At 37.5% G+C, this 22,351-nt stretch overlaps 1 protein-coding gene across 1 annotated transcript in view; it reads right to left on the bottom strand.

The window, feature by feature from the left end:
• The window catches only part of UGGT1 (UDP-glucose glycoprotein glucosyltransferase 1), a 37,123-nt gene that overhangs the window by 13,176 nt on the left and 1,596 nt on the right, over positions 1-22,351 (bottom strand). Inside the window, exons 2-25 of the mRNA XM_062498793.1 lie at positions 21,375-21,510; positions 19,549-19,631; positions 18,882-19,012; positions 17,928-18,040; positions 16,487-16,661; positions 15,110-15,206; positions 14,450-14,528; positions 14,150-14,250; positions 13,246-13,345; positions 12,104-12,164; positions 10,474-10,565; positions 9,668-9,818; positions 9,281-9,400; positions 8,411-8,496; positions 7,877-8,012; positions 6,838-6,969; positions 5,329-5,493; positions 5,016-5,136; positions 4,208-4,306; positions 2,833-2,856; positions 2,202-2,296; positions 1,432-1,638; positions 715-846; positions 31-35 (exon numbers count right to left, since the gene is read on the bottom strand). Of these exons, the coding sequence (XP_062354777.1) occupies positions 31-35; positions 715-846; positions 1,432-1,638; positions 2,202-2,296; positions 2,833-2,856; positions 4,208-4,306; positions 5,016-5,136; positions 5,329-5,493; positions 6,838-6,969; positions 7,877-8,012; positions 8,411-8,496; positions 9,281-9,400; positions 9,668-9,818; positions 10,474-10,565; positions 12,104-12,164; positions 13,246-13,345; positions 14,150-14,250; positions 14,450-14,528; positions 15,110-15,206; positions 16,487-16,661; positions 17,928-18,040; positions 18,882-19,012; positions 19,549-19,631; positions 21,375-21,499 (2,630 nt within the window). The 5' untranslated portion in view covers positions 21,500-21,510. The remainder of the gene's footprint in view (positions 1-30; positions 36-714; positions 847-1,431; positions 1,639-2,201; positions 2,297-2,832; positions 2,857-4,207; positions 4,307-5,015; positions 5,137-5,328; positions 5,494-6,837; positions 6,970-7,876; positions 8,013-8,410; positions 8,497-9,280; positions 9,401-9,667; positions 9,819-10,473; positions 10,566-12,103; positions 12,165-13,245; positions 13,346-14,149; positions 14,251-14,449; positions 14,529-15,109; positions 15,207-16,486; positions 16,662-17,927; positions 18,041-18,881; positions 19,013-19,548; positions 19,632-21,374; positions 21,511-22,351) is intronic.

The raw sequence follows: 22,351 nt of genomic DNA, 5'->3' as shown, positions 1-22,351 counted from the left end.
GTCAGGCACATTAAATTATACATGAAGTACCACATCTGAAAGGGGCAGCAGAATACCAGGTCAATTCAGCCCAGCAAGACTCCAGCAAATCTCCCTCCTGTAGCCTTCAGAAGTTTAAAAGCTACCTAGACAAGTCTTGTTATTTTGCTAATAAGAAAAACAGAACAGAACAACTCACCACCTGAGATTTTTAAGCCACTGAAATATCCAGCAACCACTGGGACCTGCAAGGCTTTGTTCCTAACTAGAAACAGATGACAAAAGAAAAACCCAATGCTGTACACAGCTGTGTTTCATTATTTGCAATGGAATACTACTGTAACATCATCTACCTCATTTCAGATAAACTATAATAAAAAGAGATGGCAGAAGAGACCAAGACACCTTGGTCAGGGCAAAATACAGCAGCATTTTGCTCAGTAAACTGAAGCAGCATAATCTTGCAAATTTATCATCCCCTTCTACCCCTGGACTCAATTCACCGCCAGCATGAAAGCAACTTTGTTACTGAGAGACCTGAATTGGTACCAAATGCCAACAACTAACTGCAGACAGTGAAAAGAAAAGGTCACACAGGTGTGACTAAACCAAACTGGAAGCAGTCCTAAAGACTGCTGAAACCTAAAACAGGCTGACACTCCTGTGTCTGATCCCCAGACTCTGCTTCTTTCCCATATGTGGCATGTCTCTCTCACTGTTCGCTGATCATCTCACCCGTCCATTGCTGATCACAGCCCGCTGCCCCTTCTTCAGCTTTAGAACATCTCTGCAGTAAATGGCATGGGACAGAACAAAATCAACCTTGGGAGATTCAAAGGCTTCTTTGAAAATATTGGTATCCATACCCTAAAAGAAAAGAATACTTGAAATTGGAATAGGAAGAAAACTAGACCTCTACACACTTTTTAAAAGACACCTTTTTGTTTCCATCTTCATATCTTGCTAAATTGATCCCTGGCTCCTTTTTCTTTGTGGTCTGAAACGTAGTTCTTGCTTGTCACCATCAAACACTATCGCAACTTCTGCTGTGAAGGGCCACAGCTACTTAGACCAGTTCCAATCTTCCTTTCTTTTTAAAATCTTCTTTGAGAAATGCACTTGTATTTTTTCCCCAGCTTTTGAAAAAACATTATTCTCTTAACCACCCAAGAAACAGGTGACTCACTTAAATAGATCCCTGCACCCATGTTCCTTTTGCCTTTTTCAAGTGACATAGCTTTGATGTGTATGAGTATTTACTTGATGTTTAGATGGATTGTTATATTTAGGCAAGCCCTTCAGAGATTTAAATAAAAAACCAAACTAGCAAACCCAACAGTGCTACTTTTCTCTTTTACTGCACCTTTTGCATATGAATATACTACACTATAAACTTTATTTGAGGAACAAGCAAAGCACCCTCCCCATGAAAACATCAACAGACATGCCTACCCCAACAGCAAATTCCAAGATGTCAGCTCCTGCCTCCAGTGCCTTCACAGTTTCTTCTTTTGCCATCTTGGTGATGAAGTTCTTGGCATTATTTGAGGTTTGTGTCTGCAAAGCTGCCCATATGGCTTTAGCCACAATGGTATTCTGGCTGTTGGGCTCTTCACTAGGATTATTAATCATGCTAATTCGAATATTATTGCTGGATTTCTGTGTTTAACAAAACAGGTAATGGGAAAGTTTCAGATTTCAGATATCATAAACATGTAATCAACACTACAGCAAAAGATTTGCATTTCTTAACCAGAATACCAGACTCCAAATTTGGTAACTAACAGCACAAGGTCTAATTTAACAACAAGCATTTAGCTCATGTATAGGCACCACTGTGACAGCAATCTTCCTGTGCTACCTAAGAATTCCAGGACCATGGCCACCACTCAGTGATTTAGCTGTTAAGTTGTGCATTTTTATGTTTCAGTTATCCTCCTAGAACCAATGGGACAAAGCAGAAAATAATGCTTATTTTTATCTCCAAACCAAAAGACTGATGTTTCAGTTTAACACCACAGGTTTAAAAGAACATTTATTGTATTCTTTCCTAGCTTAAGATCAGCAATGTTCCAGCCCCCACAAAAAAGATGAGGCTGGAAATTGGAGACCCTGCAGGGAGAACCAGTCTCTCCAGGTCATACCACAGGAAGATGTTGTACAAGCCTCTGCCAAGTGCTTTGTTAGCACTGCCAACCCATTCAAATGAAAATGTTACCTACCTGATGCTTAATGGCATCATACAACAATTGCCTCCCTGAAGGTTTATCAAAATCACCAACAATCCAAAAAGTAACTGGTCTAACAAAGGAATCATCTGCAATTATTACAAAAAAAAAAAATGATAAATTTGAGTGTGAAGGGAAGGAAAGCTTCATTTGTTCCTCCTTTAGAGGTAAACTATGACACACATGCAAAGACTTCAAAAAAGTAAAATTCCATAGAAAAGCAATGGATGAAGCTAAGCTATGAAGCCTGGCAAGACAAAATTAATAGCATTGGTATATTAGCCTTCATTAGGTCATTCAGAAAACCCATGTGGGACAGCATGCATGGCTCTTTCTAAGCCAGATTCTTTTAGTATTTTTGTTTGTTTGCTACCTTTTCATTTACAAAATATAAAGAAACATAAATTAACTTGCAGATTCCAACTGGGGCTGGAATCCAGCAGACACATCACTTCTTTGTATTGAAGCTGTTAGATTACAAAATCAATTTTGTATAAAGACCAAAGTGCTGGAGCAAACATGCATTTCAACAGCTTCCTTCACTGCCTGCTGATTCTAAAGCCAGTGTTATGAAGGAACCAGAAAATTCCAAGAACAATATAAGAAATGCCAAAGCATGAGTTACCATAGATCTCCTTGGAAGACATTCCTGGTCAAAGAGCAGAAAGGAAAGGGGAAAAGGAGAGATGCATTAGTAACTTGATGGTAATCCCAATGTGTATCAAGAAGCTGCAGCACTCTACTGGGCATAACTGAATCACTACAGTCCAGATCCAACAGCAACAAGTTTGTGCTAATTTTACTGCAATTAGCTTTGACTTTTTCATCCTCTCAAACAGCTGGATGCTTGATTTCCATGCTACAGCATGAGTTATACTACATATTACCAGTTTCATACTGTAGGGTGAGCACATAATTCAGAAGACTGTTTACAAACACTGCCATGCCACTGTGCTGTTATCTTCCCTCTTCAAAATCTGATACAGCATGGCAGTGCTGTATCAGTGCTGGTGCTGAGCCAGCAACAAGATAACTTCTCTATTACTTTAGCAAATACATGTGGCACAGCATTACTGTAATCAGGTAGCAGTTATTAAATATCTCCAAGTGGCAGAAGAGGCAGCAACCAAAAAACGTCAAGCCACGGAATTGCAAATTAATGCACTTTCCAACAAGCATTCTGAAGTGTGGATTTAATTAATGCTCTGCACAAGAAACTTTTTCAAATCCAAGTGACTGAGTGTGAATGAAGAGCAGGCACGAGGCAGGAAGAGCAATGGGAACATTTCAGGTAGTGCACATGGATGGCAGTGACTGGAGATAGGACCATGGAAACTTGGGACACTCTAGTAAAGACAAGAGAAAGGAACAGGAGGATTTGGGTCAAATGACAGCAGCTTATTGCTGGAATCTAACCAAAATGGATAAAGGAAACACCTGATGATGTCTGGCTAGACCTGATTAGGTTCTGTATTATGTCTATGCATGCACTTCCTACACTTGAGAGGTACAGACAAGTTTTAACACTTTTATGTGCAACTGTGATACTACTGCCAGTGGAAAAGCAGTGTGTGCACTGGAGCAATAAACACAGCACTGATCATGTTAGGTGATGTCTTATAAAATGGGCAGTTAGAATTTTCTCTTGAATCCATGTAACTTTTAGCAATTTTGAATTATGAGACAGAGAGCTAAAACCCCTTTTTATATTTTTCTAGTAATTTGTTCACACTGCTGCATTTCTGGGGATCACCTGCAGTACAGCAAGAGCAGTTTGGGTGAGACTTCCTTACTCAGTAAGAGGGTGGACTGGCTTAAAGAGGGGAACATTCTTGTTACAGGCAGATGTCAAGTCTCATTAGAAACAAAAAGAAATCTTTAAGAGACTATGTCATTACCCACAGGCCTGACAAGGCTCCATGTGTGTGTGAAGAACTGCACATATGCTTGGAAACACACATGAAAACAGATTTGGATTCAGAATCCACCACAGATGTTACCTTTCTTTGTTAAGTAGGTCATGCTGTTTGCAACAGCAGCTGTCTTATCTTTAGAATCCAACGTGGTAAATCTAGCAAAGTCATCCACAAAATGGTTATCTGAGGAAAACAATGAGGATTAAATGCCAAAGCAACTATTCCAAGTAAAATGAAAATAAAATCACTACTATTTCCAGAACATTCAGAACACATCACATTTTGCTCCTGGTGATACTGCTCGTGTCTTATTGTCACTGTTAATTTATAGGCTGAGAAATTAATTTTACTGTCCCACAAGTTATATTAATAACTACATTGCATATTTGACAGGCAGAAGTCAGTTGAAAGAATTGCCCAAGCCTCCCTTAGCTCTCACTAGTATATGTAAATAATATACACTGAAAAATCCACTCTCTCACTATTTTTCAAGCAGCTCAAAAAAGGCAGGTGTAATGTCATTGTACTGCAGCTACTGTATTGGATGTTCATTTAGCAAGGGAACATTTAACTAAATCTGAAGTAATTCCAGAGATGACTGCCAACCCTGCTCAAAAGAAGGTCAGAACTAAGAAACAAATTGCTGCTTTATGCATTATATAATTTCTCAGCTTCATGAGTCATATTCCCCTTAGGGTCTGTGTAAAAACAAAACAAATTCCCATTTTGAAAATCAGCAGACATTTAATGTTGTACATAACATCTGCCCAGCACCAGGGGTGGGTCATCACTTCAGGTGCTATTAATGCTTTGCCACTAGAAATTTCCACTTGTAACAGCAAGTCTTTCACTCAGACATTTCAGGTTTAACATAATTAAAAGCATCCCTTACTCATTCCTGTCAGATCTAGGTACTCTCTGTCAGACCTTAGGATTCTTGAGTTAATTCTTGGAACAACATTAGGCTGGTTCATGATATACTCAACCACATCTTGGTCATTAGATAGTTCACCCTGAAGGAAAGAGGAAAGAAGCACTGTTTGTTACTTCACATATAAAATTGCCTTACATAACTAAAAGAAAAAAAAAAAGGCAAAAAGCAATTATGAAAGTTAAGTTGTCCAGTATAATATGTAGCCAGGGACTCGTGAATCAGCTTTTCCAAATCTAATTTCTCTCAAGCCACAGATGAGTTCAGCACCCACCAGGTATACAGCTCGCTGGAAGATGCTTGTGGTTTCCAGGATTTTGTGCATTGTCACAGTTTCCAGGTCATCAGGATCCAGCTGATCTTTTTGGAAAGGCATTCCATTGAACAGGACAACAGGGAGAGGGCCTACACCTGTTTGCTCATAGTAAGCTCTTGCTGCCTAAAGAGAGGAACAGAAGCAGCTTTAGCACATCAGCCCTTTGCCACAGAGGTTCTTGCCAAGCTGTGCAATACTCCCAAGCCTAAACACACCTTGAGATCCCTACCACTTCTGCTACACACAGAGAATGTATCTTCGAAACTTTCAGAGTTTCAAAGCAAAAAAAAGCTACATCACCATACAGAAGTGCAAAATGCTCCATTAAGTTCATTTTGTAAATTAATTCCAATGAGCACTTTCTGGTAGGGGCAAAAGATGCACAACAAGAAACATGACTTTGCCTGTAGAAGCAAATGCAATGTAAGCAATGATAGCTGAAATGTAAGACAGGGTAGAGAATTTTTTTTTAAAGAATGTGTTTCTTAAACCTGTAAGAAAACAGTTATTTGTGAGGCAGGGAGTTACTCTGTCATGACAAATTTCCCTGTTTCCTGTAACCACTGAAAAATGCACCAGCATTGACCCTGTTAGAAATTAAAGTTAACTAGGTTCTGCTGGTTACATTCCTGTTGAGGCCTCTCCTCTCATACAAAAATGCCACGAAAATGGATTTTCATTTCCTTAAAATGTTTTTCTCTTCACTATCCTACATTGCAAGACCCAGATGCATATGAGCCTATTTTCTGTAACCCTGACTGCATTCCTGACATTTACAGATGTAGGCAGCATCATGTGTGCTAGAGAGCTATCAGTGACAGTATCTTCATTTGTTTTAGAACAACAAAAAATAAGAAACATCCACCTATAAAACCTCAAATAAAATCTGCTTCATCTCACATATTACTAGCTCAATAGTGATTTGCCCTCCTAATTTTCTCCATACAGAAAAGTATCAGACCTAAAAAAAACTTCAAGAATTATTTGCAGAAATTTGTTGGATGTCTTGCTATAGAAAAGGCATTTTGAATTCACATTCGTGGCTTTATCTCACACAGTATTCAAATACTGTGATTCAGAAGCCCCACACTGATCCTTCCCAATGTTAAGCCTCTTGATTTTTTCATGAACCATTCTATCACCTTGATTTTTTTGCAAACACTTTTAAACTCTACTGAAGTCCGCATTCTGTAATGAAAGCATGACTTATGAGTCTCAAGAAAGCAATCTTGGTTCTTTACATAGAGATTTTTAAAATATATATATATTCCATTATATGTATTGTGTATATTATACAAAGCTTGTGCCGAACATAAACAGTAAAGCATTACTAGAAGTCCCCCCATGTGGTAACAAAATAATTACCTGGTTGGTAAGAGAGCTGGATCAAGAAATTGTAGGTAATGTTTTCAAAGGTGTTGCAGCAAAAGAAGTGGGAAAAAAAAGCTCAATTTCATGAATTCTTACCTTTCTGTTTTGATCATATGCAGAATCAATTCCCAGAATGCTGTTGACTTCAACATAAGGATACTGTTTCTCAAGAACACTAACAACATGTTCCACTTTCAGCTGATCTCCTGTTTTCACTTTGTTATATATCTGAAAGGGGAATACAAGTTTACAGCTGCAAGTGTGAAGCCTCTGTCCTTATCAAAGGTAAACTAGTTATAATAAGGCATTAACAGCCAGACTGAAAATCTTATATTCATATTTATCAGCTGCAACAGCTCCTAAGCACTTGTAGCCATTGTAAGTATCTTGCTATACCTTGTAGTCATTCCAGTGAGATTAGAAGAAGGTAAATATATATATTTTAAATAATAATTTGCATCTTTATTTAGAAAAGGTATTTAAGGAGGGAAAATAGTTCTCTGAGAAAAAAAGCCTCAAATAAAGCACATCCAAGGAGCTACCTTCCCTTCAGAACTTGGGATATGCTTATGAAAAGAGACAACCTCCCATGTAAAGCAGGTAACTCTTTCCCTCTTGAAGGCACAAGATTTTACTTGAAGCAATAAATACACACCCAAAACAAAAAGAATAAAAGTAACTATCCTTAAATAACCAGCAATTTAACATCATAGTATGCCCCCAGTTTGCCAATTTGTACAAGTATCAAACCACAGGTGAAATTCATTTACTGCTCCATCCTTTGATGTGGCAAAGGTGGCAGCTGGAACAGTTCCAACCAAATTGTAACATTGAATGGATGGAGCAGCTCATAACTCAGAGACAGAATGAGCAAAGGGACAGGATCAGACGTGCAAAAAAAAAACGTGCAAAAGTGTTAAGTGTCACAATGAAACCTAACCTCACTTGTTAAAGTTAGGTCAGAAGCACATTAAAAGGACACATGTATTCTGTGGTACCAGTATTTGGAGATATTCTGCATACTAACCAAGCCAAAGAACAATTCCTTCCATTACCTACGTATTAGCCCATTAACATAATCTTATGTACATGGAAAATATCAACACATTAATTTCCCTTTGAAATTAATACTTACAGACATGACAGTCTGAAAAGCATAATTATTGTCCATTTCTTGTGCCACGTAATTGTATGTCCTAAGGAGGGCAACACCAGGATCCTGAAGTCCATCAACATCCTCTGAGTCATCAACCACAAAGACTAGTCCTATCCTGCAATCACACAAATCCCCAGGTCACCATTTTTATAAAGAATCAACCCTTCATACAACTGCTGGCTGTGATCATCATCTTGAACACAGGCTTTTTCTAGAACAGCTGGGAAGATGGTGAGCAGAGCAGCCAGGAATCAAACTTAGGACATACAATCTGTAATGAGTCAGAATCTTGCTTTTCACCTCTCTCCCATCCAAAACTTTAAATTTCTTTTGGACTGTTAAAAAACTGAGCTTTGTTTTGCTAGTAGAGAAAGTTATATTAAAAAAATATACCTCAAATACAAGGTACGTAATATTTCTGCAGTGCCCTAGCAATGAGAATTTTAAAACTGCAAAAGTCACATGAATAAAACTGATGTAAAAAAACCCCAAACATTAAAACACTGCAATTACCTCAGTGGGATGTGATTACTGAAGAACATTTCTGCCACATTCAGTAATTCTGCTGTGGTCTCATGAGTAGGATCTACTATCAGCACCTGTATACAAACATCAAGTGAAAAGTTTTCATGCCCTGGAGAGCCAATGCTGCCAAGCTGTTCTCTGCTGTCCCAACCCAGATAGAACTGGGCCATTCAGACTGCATGTAGTGTCCTTCATTCATGCAACTGTTGTCTTAGATTTTAAAAATTTCTACGTTAAAAGTATTGAATTCCAGAGAAAAAGGGAACACATCAAAGCTCCCACAGCTTCAGATGGTTCAAGTCCCTATTTTCCCCTAATCAGAATTCTTTTCTTGCATAAGGCCATTTTGCCACATGACAAGAGTTAGGGTGCACAATTTGCAAACTCTTCATCAGATCTAAGCAATTTACCTACAGACTGAAAGGACACCCAGGCCTAAGCTGAGGGCTGTTCAAATCTTGGTGTATGAACGCTTTCTAACTGAAACAACTGAAGCTGGTCTTAACTCTGCTAAGAAGACAATAGTTAACAAATTTGACAGGTTTCATTAACCAACTTCAGGTATTATCACAATGTTGAAACACACCAAATTGTTATTTATCAGATGATAATTCTGTCCATTGACAAAACAACTCCTGGCATCTGATAGATGCTACAGAATCATGCTCAGTAATCTCTGAATCCCAGCCATAACTTACTAATACAAGGAGAACAAAAACCTTAGAGAAAAGCATCCTATCTCTTAAGCTATTTAAGTGACAGGGAATCCAGTGTATATGTGAGGTATGCTGCAAAAGCTGATGTTCCTGCTCTTGACAAAAGAAAATGCAAGTTTCATCCAGTCAAATTATTACTTACAAAATTATGGAAGTTTTTTCTAATTTGCCTGATCACACCAGGAAACGTGGGACGCAGCAGTTCTTGCACACTGGAAGGCCAGGAATTGTATCGACTATCCACTTCCAGATTGTTGATCCACTAAGAAAAGGTAAAGGCATTTAAATGACTGACAGTCCTCCTGCTCTGGTCTGACACTAAAATATTTTCATATCAGACACTATATTGAAAAGTGTATTAAGTAAGAAATTAAGCTTTTTTAGAAGTGCTAATTATAATTGTATTATCCCTTTTACTTCACTGCAGTTTCAGAGCTGATTGTGAGACAAGGACAAAAGCTCCCCTTGACAGCTTAAAAATGCACTGCCCAAAACCAAATCAGGTATTCCTATGAAAAACCATACTCACTGAAATGGCAGGGCTTCTGATGTCCACAGCATAGTCAGAATCTGATGGCTGGATGTTCAACTTCAGGACATTGTGTAAGGAAATTCCCTCAATTCCCAAGCTGTGCAGGCCTTCCATAACGCGGGCTTCGTTGCGGAGCACATCAATCAAGCTGCAAGGAAAAGCAAAATAGGGTTGAATTTTAACCCCATAGCAAATAACTTGCTCTTACCCTAAGGGTTAACAGATGAAAGGTATCAACAAATCAGCCATGTCCAGGCATTAGATCTTATTTATCACTTATTTCTTACCGTCCTAGGAAACTTGAGATGACTTGAATCTATTCAATTAATACTGTATGATTAGGAAAACCAACATTAAATCAGGGTAACTAATCCATTACATATATATACACATACATTATTGAAACACATCTTGATGGAGATATAGGGTGGTTTCCAGATTAAAAATTTACTGTGGTTTATCCTTTGAGAATCAGTCTGCTGCCTTCAGAATAAATCTGCATGCTGACAGTCTGAGAAACCAAAATCTTGCTAATCACAGCACAGGTCAACAGAACAGCACAAAGGTGACCTCCCATTCTAATCTTCAAGGGTATCCCACTTTTCACATTAGATATCTTGCTGGAAATGCACTTTGAATAAGACAAGGAACCAAGATTTGCTTTTTACAGTACTTACCAATTAAACCTAGTCTAGATTATGAAGACGGTTCAAAACTGTCTAAACAACTTTATCATTCATGCACAAGCAAGATGCAAGTTTCTAAACAGGATGCAATTACTGTGAAAAATAAAACAGTCCTACCTAAATATATCCTGAGTGTCTAAATCAATAAGTAGTCCATTGATGAATAGGGCAGAATCTCCTGGTTGCAATCCTAACGTTCCCTTGAAATACTGAAAAGAAGTAGGAAGCCATTAGAAGAGTGCTCTGCACAGAAAATACCATTAAAGAGTTTAATGTTGCTTTTTTTCCAGTAGGTCTTGTCTTGCAGTACCAGTTACAAATTTATGTTTAGAGGTATGATGAACACTGAAGGAGAAACATTGTATTTGGGTATTTTACAACACTACTGAGAGCAAAGCAGAGGAATAGCAAAAGTACCAGCTGAAATACCAAGAACAGGAAAGCAGCTTCTGATTAGAAAAAATTTACATTTATAAAAAATTAATACGGCTCCCAAAGAAAAGATGAGTGTCAAATTGTATCTTTTTGTAGATAATTACATAGTAACCTCTGACATAACAGTAGCAGTGAACTTAACTATCAAATAATACCCACACAAAGTGATTAGTGTGAAGAACAGCTCTGAAGGGCAGGGTTAGATACAGCCTGGTCTGGATGCAGCAGCCCAGGTATTCTCTGAATAAAAATTAATCCACAAAATCATGGGTTTATTTGTGGACCAGAGTCTGATCTAACACACAACAGAAAGGCCACCAGGTAGCTTTAGCTTGGACTTAACATCCTATGCTTTGTCCCTTCCAGAACCACGTGGGACAAGAGTGTCAAACCCCATCCCATCTCCCCTGATTTTATCACTACTGAACAAGTCATTTCTCTCTCAGAACAGGAACCTCAGGGGAGTTGCAAGCAACTTTGCATTTACTACTAGTCTCACCAAATATCACTGATTAGATTTCTAAACAATATGTGTGTACTTAACATACATAGTCTTTTTTTCTAATAATACCAAATGAGACTGAAATGTGTGAATAGGGCAGTGTAGCTCATACTGCAAACGCTGCTGTTTGACTTTTTTCCATTACTATCTTAAAACTTTTGTTTTGCACTCTATCCAGACCACACTACCTGGCATATTGTAGTTGCACAAAGTTCTGTACAGAAGCCTTTACAAAATTCCCAGGTGTCTGTTGGTTTTTTCAATGCTTTGCTAATGCCAAGTACACAGCTGAGCTGTCTGAAATACTTCTGCAAACACAGAGCCTCCTCAGGGATCTCCAGAACCCTCTCATGACCTTGGGTATTTTATGATTCTGTTTCAAAGCACATCTAGACTTAGCTGGTCAATGTTATCCCTTCACTAGTTTCATTCTCAAAGCACCAATATTGGAACCATTTTCTCCACACAGTATGAATAATTCTAAAGGCACAGCAGGTTTTAATTTATTCTGTGACTTCCTAATGATCATCTCAAATTGGGTAATGAAAACTGATTTTCTTCTGCATCATTAAAACTGTAGAAAGATGGTTAATGTAGCTGCTTTTCAAGCAATAAATTTCTAACAAGAGCAGTATTTGCATATTTAAGCAAAGAAGCTTAATTATATTCCTCATCCATGTTTGAAAATCCACCATTTCTTCACTTCCCAGAGGCATACTACAAAGCTGTGTGTGAAAATACTGGGTCATCATCTTGAGCAACATGTAAACCTAAGTGCTAAGGCACTGTGTTACTTTTTAGACACATTACCTTCTGGTTCTCTTCGATTTCTGCTCTGAGTTCCGAAGAAACAACTGTTTTTGTTATGGCTCTACAAAAATAAAAACACCATGCTATGAAACCTCTTTCTGTTTACCTACTGGATAGATATCTACTTATCCTACCTTTTGTACCTTACATATAAAGATAATTAACCTTCTAGCATGAAGATATGCAGCAAGAAGCAGTTGCACTTGGTGACACCATTAAATAGTAGGAAGCAGCATTTTTCTTACACTGTATAATCCAGCAGCACAAAAATGTTAACCACATGCCAACTCTCACTGTCTAATTTCACATTTACCATAATAAAAGTGTGCAGCTGCCAAAAATGTTAAGATGGAAGCTGACAACAACAGAAAATAGGGGATTTCACTCCTCATGGTGGTTTCCCATTCCTTTCCTTACTTTGGATCTAGTGACTGCATCACCACAGAGTGGGTGAGTACAGCCCACAGATCAGCCTGAAAACAGTGAGGTGCACTGCCTACCTTAAGAAGCTCTAAATAACACCTTAATATCAGGTGATGGGAAATAACACCAGAAATCAGTTTATTTTTACTCTCATCTCAGGTGTATCTCCCACCTACTGAAAAAGGAGGAAGCTCTATAATATCATCTTCACAATCCAGGCAATGGAATTTATCAAGAGAAATCTATCTCTAGACTGGATGGCCATGCCAGATCCTTATTGAGTTTTGTGAAATTGATCTGAATGTTAAAGACAGTCACTGCAAAACCCAGTGGAATTGCCCATCAGCCTCTGACATGAGACTGACCGGGTTGTTTGGCAAAGTGGATCTCAGAAGCAGAGCGAACAGATAAATGTTAAGACCATTAAACAGAAAACCCAGACAATAAATTCTTGATGACTTCATGCAATAGGTTTAAATGCATTTCGCAATAAAATAACATGGCAAATTTTCTACCAGTCCACATCAGCTGCCATCCCAGAAAAACACCATAAAATCCTCTTTGTAGCCATAAGCTGAAGAACTCCCCAGCATAAACATTCACCAGTGTTTGTTTCCAGCTAAAGGAAAGTTAGAATTAACCCAACCAATGCTGCTTATCTCAAGGAGCATTAAAGTAGGAGAGTAATAAAACTTTCTAGGAGTCAAAATTAAAGTTACCTGGCCTTTGTAGGAAAGTTCTGACTAAGATCTTTCATGACCATCAGAGCATCCACAGGGGGAGCAGTCAAAATGCGAGCAGCAGTTTGAAAACTCAAATCTAAGAAGTGAAAAAAACAGAGGTCAAGAACTCAAAACTGAAAACAAGGCAACGTAGAGACATCTTAACTTTATCTTTCAACGTTTTTGCATGTTACATAAAGAAATTCACTTTCTATCTGCACCTACAGATACTTCTTTTAAACTCACCTTCTTTCCATTCAGCTTCTATGTGTTGCCTTGAATTAAGGAACCCTTTCCAAATGAACCAGTGTCTGTTACCTACACGTTGCTTCTGTGAGCCCAGACCAGTACTCTTTTTCTTTGGCTGAGGTGGGAGGATCTGCCCTTCCACTGCATATAGGTAGATTCCCCTTGGCTACAACATACATTCAGCCTTTTGTATTACTCTTTTTGAGAGGATGAAAAGCCTTTTCACAGGCTTTTATAGATATTTTCCAGGGAATGAGGCCAAAGCAGCATGTAACCATCTTTGAAATATAGTTTTCCTCTGGTCTTGAGAAATCTCAAGATTTCACATCAGAAGTGTGATCATGGAAAGAAACTTCACATTCCTTTCTTTTCTGCAGTCAGCAGACCATACAAGCAGTCAGTTTAAGAGCAAGTAGTTTACTGTACTTCACAATATAGAAAACAATCCCAAAAGCCATTTCAACGGGACTCTACAAAAAAAAGGCACTTTAAAAAAAATAAGTCTTCTGCAAGTGAGACGGAATGCAGGAATTTACAGTCAAACTCTGTCAACTGTACACAGCCACTAACAAACTTGATAGTGTAGAACACCAGAAATCATATTTACATTGAGTTTTTGTAGACCCTAACTGAAAGCCTTTATCCAGATTACCTTGTAGCTGCCATACTTTCAAAGGTGCCATTTCATTGGTACTTTCCACAAGGTGTTTTCTGAGCTCTTTCAGCTCTTCTGACAAGTCAGGATACAGCTGCCTGAAAGGATACAAGGGTCAAACAACTTCTGTGGTTTCCTATAAAAAAGTCTACTGCTAATTTTTAAGAAACTACCACATTAAAAAGTATTCTGCTAACACATATGGGAAAGGTAGACATGTAAAATGTAATAACAAAGCAAAAGATCAGCATTTCCGAAAATTTTTTTTTTATATGACAAAGTCCAGCTGTGTTTTACCTTAGTTTTCCAAAGAGAAATCCTTGCACTTCATCAATAGGGTCATTTTCATCTATGACTGTAGCATTCACATCTGTGCCTACAAACACACAGAGAACACCACTAGCACCAAGCTATTCACAAACAGAAAAGCAGGAAAATCTAGGTTTTGCATGTGTACATGTAAAGAAAAAAATACACACACAGATTACACTATCAAAATAGTTTTGGCAGATGCATGGGAGTTTGGAGAATAGAGATCACTGCTCTATAAAATCATCAAAAGCAAAACAAAAAAAAAAAAAAAGGCAGAATTGTGTATCCCCTACCGCCCCCCCCCCAAAAAAAGGAACAGGTAACACATTCTGCTCTGAGAATAGATAAGGCAAATTAAAGTAGAGAAATTTGCTTTACACCTGCAGAGAAGCTGGTAAAAAAATTAGTTGCATTAGTAGTGCCATTACTAAGATCTAGTCCAGGGTCATGACTCCAGGATTTCACAAATGTGGAAGTGCCACAGCAAAGATCTGCTTCATAAGGAACATGTTCCCAAAAAGGGATTTCAGAGCTAAGGAAAGAAAAATATCTACAATTCAGACATTCATAGCAAAACAAATACAAAATTACCATGACAAAATTATTTAATATGTTCACATTTAAATACTTCAAATAATAATTCACCTTTCACCTGGGTATCATCCTTGGCCTTATATTCTGTACTCTTAATAGCAAGTTCTACACCATAGCCAGAGAGGTAAACCTTTTCCTTGCTGGGATTCTGTAAGGAAAAGCCAACAGTGTGATATTGCCATCTTTGTTTGGTCCAAAAAATAAAAATTACCACTTCCCAAAGCTAAAAAAATCTCAATCTGGTATTTCAGACCTAGCAGGTAGTGAGAAATAAACATTGAGTGATTCTGTAGTAACATACTCTAATAATTTTATTTCCTACTGTTTTTAGCACACTTGAAGTTCAGCAACCAATTATCTCTGTGATAATGTCAAAAAATGTCAAAATCCACAAAGTAAAGAGGCACACAATGTTTTCAGGACTCAGTGTGTGAGCAAAGCAGAGGGAGATAGACACCTCTCATCAAATCAGATTGAGGGTGGAAAGGAACTTCAGCTGTGAAGTTCAAATATGAAACATTCACTGAAGAGTTACCATACAGAATGACAAGAAATAAAATAATGACAAAAGACAGGTGCATAGTTAGTTCTGCCTTCAATGAGAGAAACTTGATCACTTTCTAGAAGTATTTTGAAGTATACAGGAACCACATAACAGCACCAAGATCTAAAATGTAACACACTTAATTTTGAATATAAGTACTCCTCCCCATCTGATAAACAACTACTTCCTTTTATAAAAGGAAAGTGGTGTATGCAATGTATGGTCTTATTTTATTAAAAGTACAAGTAATATTAGAAGTGAACCAGCTGATGCCCTTCTGTTTTTTTCCACATTCAAGGCTGACTGCAACACTGCAGGGTTTGGCAGTAGTTAGTGATATGTAACAAATCACAGAACTTCAGCTCCTCATACACTTTGAAATGTAGTTTTAAATACTATGCACAATGTAGTGAAGGAAGATGGAAACCAAGATAAACTGCAACAGAAATGTTAAGTGGTTCTGTAAAAAAATTACTACAGAAACAGTGTCTTTCTTTTGAAAATGGCACCTTAATGTTAATCCTTGCTTTTTATGTCAAGTAACTTAAATAACTAAGTGGCCTGACTGTGAAAGATCTGACTACTTCCTATGCTCTAATATGGGTAGAGAAATACTTTTCTTGTCTCTAATTCATCTCGAATATAAGTCTGGATTTGTGAAATCAAACAATCTTACTTAAACCATCAGGAGATTTATAATATTCTGTATTACTCAGCTACATGCAATAAGAAAACAAAACTTTGAGTATTCCAAGTAAATGAACAACAACAGCAGGCAAATATCAATTTAAAGGGAACAAACCTGGGTCAGTTTTCTTCTTGCAAAGCAAAGCCAGTTACTAGATTTCAAAACCCTCTCTGTTCCAATGCACAAATATACTTACAGAAATGTAGTGTCTGAGCACATAAGTGATTTCTCCTGCCTCAGCCTTTGAAACAAGCCTCCTGTGGTGTCTGTAGAACTCCTCTGAGCCAATCTCTGCATAAAGTATGACCACAGGACTTTCAGGGTTTGATGCTGGGTACTTGTGGTCCCCCTTGAACAAAAATGGCTTTGGCCTAAAAGGAAACAGTGAAGAATGCCACAGTGTGAGTCACAGCATTTCCTCACTCAATGCAAGATGCACAATTTTTCCTGTTTAATCTTTTTCACTGAATACATATGTCAAGTTACACCCACATATTATATCAAGGCTGGCAGCACTTGGTGCACATCGATAAAACCTTTGTGAAAAATGAACATATGAAAAGGAAACAAGTGACTAAAACCATTTTGAATCTAATATGATCCTAATTTTAAAAATTAACAACTTCCCTTAGATTTCCAATTAACTTTCTCTCACCATGGTGATTCATAAATTCTGTATGAAAAACAGGTTGATAGAACAGATGTGCTAAGGCACAAATTAATTTGAATCTGGTTCTTGGCTTAGTATACAAACAAGAAAGTGATTGGGAAGTCAATTTTCAGCTTCCTTGTTTATATTTTGTCCAAAGTGCAATTAAATACTTCAAATATTCCAATTAAGTCAGAAGAATAGCACATGAGCTATAGATGCCATATGCCTGAACATTGACAAAAAACTCTTTATGCTTAAAAAAACAAGTTACAAAGATTACAAAAATCATATTGAAAACAAAAATATTTTCATATTATGACAACAAACTGAAATGTAAGTTGTAAAGGATTGTAAGGATGTAAGGAAAGTAAGGATGTAAGGAAATGTAAGGATTTGGCTTAGTTTTGGTTTGCTATTTGGTTGGGGTTTTTTTTAATAATTATTCTATCTTATACCTTGGTTTTCTTATTAGCAGTTACAATCAAGTTCTGTTCTTGTAGAGAAAACCAAATTCTAAATATATTATGTAGTAATCGTTTTCCTTGTCAATGCTGAGAAAACTATACAGAGAAAAAATACTGTGCATGCTTTCAGCCATTCATAAAACAAAATTTATTACATTCACTCTCATCTTATTATGCAGCCCAGCTCCTTCTATTTTCCCTACTGAAAATGAACATACTGAAGGTTCTACACACTGCTGAAAATTCCTATTGCCCTCCAACATTTCCAGCTATTTCCAGAATTTGTTTCCAAATTTTTCTGTGCACATTCCTTTTCCTAGAAGAACTATCAAAGAGCAAGGGAAATTAAAACAATCATTGCAATCTGAATTAACACCAACTAAGTCCTGTGCCAACAATGGCAGGAGAAATCAACACTGAAGAGCACAGAAACAACAGATTTATTACAACCTCTTTACAGCAGTAAGTCTAACAGGTTCAATTTTAAGAGTTAATCCAGTAATAGGAAATTAAGCAAATACCTGTCTGAAGCTGCCTGTAAAAGGTTTCCAAGAGAGTCAAAGTCACATGTTTTCTCCCCATGCACAACAAAAAACAGGGTACAGCCCTCTGGTGGAGATTCATCTGCTGCTATCTGTATAAAATATTTACAATAATGTAGGTTGAATGTTTGCCCTTAGAACAAGTGAAAAGTCTAATACTGTAGCTGTGCAGCAAACAATGTTTCCTATATTCCAAACTAGTATTTTTTCCATGTTTATGACATAATTTAAATGCAAGGTGAAATTGCAAGATGGAGAGCTAAGCCTTAACTTATTTCTCAGCCTATTACTACTAATTGTAAGGTGTTGCAGGTACAGAAAGCAAGGCTTGCAATTGTAGGGATTTTGGTTGAGAGGTTCTTTTTTTGTCTCAGACATCACAAACCTCTGTATTTGTTAAATATCAAATGACAAAATTACCCCAGTTGAACAAGGAAGATGTTTTACAGTATTACTTAAATAAAGCACATCCTATTGTGAGACAATTTGCAATGAATTATAGGATACCCTAAGACTTAAGAAGAAGAGAGAACACAATGAACTTTCATTTATGAGTTCAAATCACTATATATACACATACATATATGGATTACTATCTTCAAGTAAATTCAGCTGAGCAACAGGAACAGCAGCAGCATCACAAGTACCAATGGAGCCATAGAGATGGTCCTAACAAAAATCTTTGCACTAATTCTTAGTGCAGCAGGCACAAAGGTATGCAGACATGTCAAAATGCCAATCTTTACTCTACTCTAGACAAAAATTCAGCACCTCATGAAATCTGTATATACATCCAACCTGTAGCTCAGGTGTACAGAGCACTTAATCAGCTCAGGTTTTTTCTGTACTCTTAATTGTTTCCTTCCACAGCTCCCTCCTTCCTGAGCCTTGGTAAAATGCTCTGCACATCACCTGAGCATTTCCTGTACTAACCTGTTGAAAAGCTTGAACTGCTGCAGAGTAAGAGCGTAAAGACAGGGAAAACTTCAACAAATTCTGCTGCAAAGGTGACAGACTCTGACTGGCCACTTTCAGCATTTCCTGGTAAGAAGAATAATCACTACCTGCAAAATCAAAGTACAAGCAGTTATCTTTCCATCCCATAGTCTCATTGAAGAGGGGTTTCTCATCTTAGTGTGGTTTATACCAACAGAAGCCCATGACATTAATTCTGAGTGTGCACATGACCATTCCTCCTTCAATTTCATTACAGCCAATCCTACAGATGGATGAAAGTCAACTTCAACAGAGATTCAGGAAAGTACACTTGAATACATTCTTGAGAATGCAAACACAGGCAGGGGAGGAGGGAAACAGTTAAGAGCTCCCATTTAATTTTGGCTGAGAAATAGTAACAATAGAACAGACATTTAAAATATTTCATACTCCATGTTGATAAAGAACCTGGCAAGCAAAATATTTCAGACTTATCCACTATTGCTTTTGTCAAATGGATATCCAAAAGCCTTGAGCACATTACAGCAAAAAAACATGACTGAAATTAGTATCTTAAATGAGGACTAACACAATGGAAGACAAAATACTGTGGTACATTTTTCACCTATCAGTCAGCATCAAGAAAAAGACAATAAAAGCTTACCATCATGCTCAGCTCTCTCAATATTCTCACTGGCTTCAACAAAATTCCAGAATTTTTCTTGACCTTCTTCTGATAAAAATTCACTAAGTAAGATAAGAAGAGTGAGCTAGATCTAGAAATTTTCTCTCAAGTTACAAATCTAATACCTTGTAATGCTTTACAGAAAGTTAGCACCTACCACCTATACCAGCAAACTGTGTTACCAGGAAAAGCACTCCAGGAAAGCTAAAAACAAACTCAAACAAATAATAGTGCAGACCAGGACAAACACACAGTACATGAAAGCAGGTTGTAAGGCACCTACTGATCATTTAAAAGCCACAACAGGCAGCAATGTCCATCCTGGTAGCTTCCCTCCCTAATGCATTTCTTTGCTATCTCTCTTTTATGAGAAACACACATTTTTGTTTCTTTTCCTGAAACAAATTGTAGATTACTGTAATTATGAGCTTTGGTGGGCTCTGGTGGAGGTTCCCTGTTTGCTTGCTCTTAAACAAGCAAAAGGAGAAGTCACAGCTCCAAATCATGTTATAATTCCCATATAATTGGGTTAGATAATGAAATTCATCCTCTAAACCTTGCTAGCCACAAATACAGTATCATGTCCACACTTGTAACATACTTTTTATGCTAAAGGATGCTACAACAGCAGATTTGGAGCCTGCTCACTGCCACAGTAACTCGTGTGTTCCAGTCCAAGGGTAAGTGCTGCTTGAACACCTGGACAACAAATTGCAGTGCTGGGCTAAGTGCAGTGACCAGCAGCAGTGATTTCTCACTGCAGTGCTGCATCATGCTGCAGTTCATCCCAGGTGAACAATCCTTCCCTTCCTTTTTTTGTCTTTGAATACAATGGATCAAGTCTTTGGCACATTATTTTCATTATTTGCTTACTGTTTCACACTCTCTTGGATTGAGTTTTTCCCCAGCAGTGTCACAGTACCTAAATCCTGACATTTAACACCTGAGCTTTGCATTTTACTGCTTAAGGAATTTTCAGTCTTCAGCTTCTGCAGAGGTTACAGAAAAGTAATTTCACCTGTCTTCTGAATGAAAGTCATGCTCATGTGAATGAAACCCAGCAATGCTCAACTATTTTCATGTGAAACAATCTGCAGTAAAACAGACAAAATTCCACATCTGGCAATACCCTTAAGGTATACAAAATAAGGCACATACAAACTTAAAATTCTAGAAGTCCTACAGACATTTCCAAACTAAAAAAAGACAAATAAAGAATGGGGAATTTTGAAAGTGCTAAGCAGACTGGCACTGAAAAGACAGCATTTCTCTTTCCTTTTGCATATCTTAAAAAAAAAAAGTCTCTAATACCATAGAAGAAATGTTCCCAGGGTGACTTGCACAGTTCTTAACAAAGCAATTGACTTGAATCAATGCAAAACTCACATGAGAAAAGTTAAATTCCAGCTTTACTGAGCTAAATATACAGTAGCAGCAGATGTGTATCAAAACCTACAACACTAAAGCAAAATACACTCTGCTATGGAATCTTACAAGACCATGCTAAACTCCTCTATCTAATGCTTTGAGTAAAACTTCATGAGTCAAAAGATGCCAGCTATGTAATTGTTTATGGTTACTAATGTTTGTTCTAATGCAATAAAAGAATTTATCATACAAAAAAACTACTACTGTCTCCTCTAAAATACTCCTCCCATCTCCCCATGCACAGCAGTGATCACGTTCCCATGTCACTACTGTGGGCAGTGATCAGAAACCAAAGTGCCACATAACAAAGAGAACACTTTATTTTATTCTCTAAGCATATTCTGATTTGACTATGAAAAAAATCACAATGCACTTACCTTGTTTCAAGGAGTAAAGGAGTTGAAGACCACTTTGCAATTAGAGATGTTGTCACAGCCTTAGAATCTGCTTTTACAAGTGAAGAGCTGAACCAGATTCCAAGAATTGCAATAAGTATTCCCATTTTATAGAAGACTGAAAATAATGAAGGAAAATAGTAAGTTTTGCACTGCCTCTTCTTATAAATCCAGGATCTTAAATATACTGAGACTATGTTAAGATTTTAAGATTGCATTTAATACAATACAATAATGAAATGATCATCCTCTCACCTGGGCTTACAACATCAGAAACTTGAAGACAGGCAAGGAATTTACAAACTTACTCCTGAGATGCAATTAAACCTAGATCAATTCCAGCTTCCTCTGTGTTAATACTTTCAAATAAGCTTGCTTCTATTTCAGGACACCAACACCACAGAATTCTTGCTTTAAGAGGTATTGCAAACTGCACACATTTCAAATTGGGTGGGAAAATAGCTTCATTTTATGGGAGGTAAAATCACACCTTGTGTTAGCATAAATCCTGCAGCTGTGGACTAACCAGAGTCAGATGAGCCAAGCAAGGATGAAGCTCCCCAGTCAGTCCTTTAGGTTTTTTGGGGAATGAAGAAACAAGTATTTCCTGGCTGCACTAAGCACCGCCAAATTTAAAATCTGAAAAAATGAGTGAAATAATGCAAACAGGCTCAAATGATACAACCTACTGTGAGAAATGAGTTAAAAAAAAAAAAAAAAGCCATTTCTTCATTCTGCATCTTTTCAAGCCTTTGTATTCTCAGGCCTACACAACAAAATGAAGCTGAGTGGAATTTCCTTGCCCACAACTCTTAAGCTTAGGGAAGACCTGAATTCTTCTGTTGCCTTTCCATTACAGTCTCCAAGAGTTCAAGCTTTTTCTACCCCTCTCTGACTATAGTGTATTTATATTTACTACACCTCCAATATGCACTCAAGAACTCTTTCATTTCTTTATC

This window comes from Cinclus cinclus, chromosome 10 (assembly GCF_963662255.1).
Source record: "Cinclus cinclus chromosome 10, bCinCin1.1, whole genome shotgun sequence".
In the NCBI taxonomy this organism is placed as follows: Eukaryota; Metazoa; Chordata; class Aves; order Passeriformes; family Cinclidae; genus Cinclus; species Cinclus cinclus.
The sequence above is the reverse complement of the archived record's forward strand: the minus strand, read 5'-3'. Positions and strand labels throughout refer to the sequence as shown.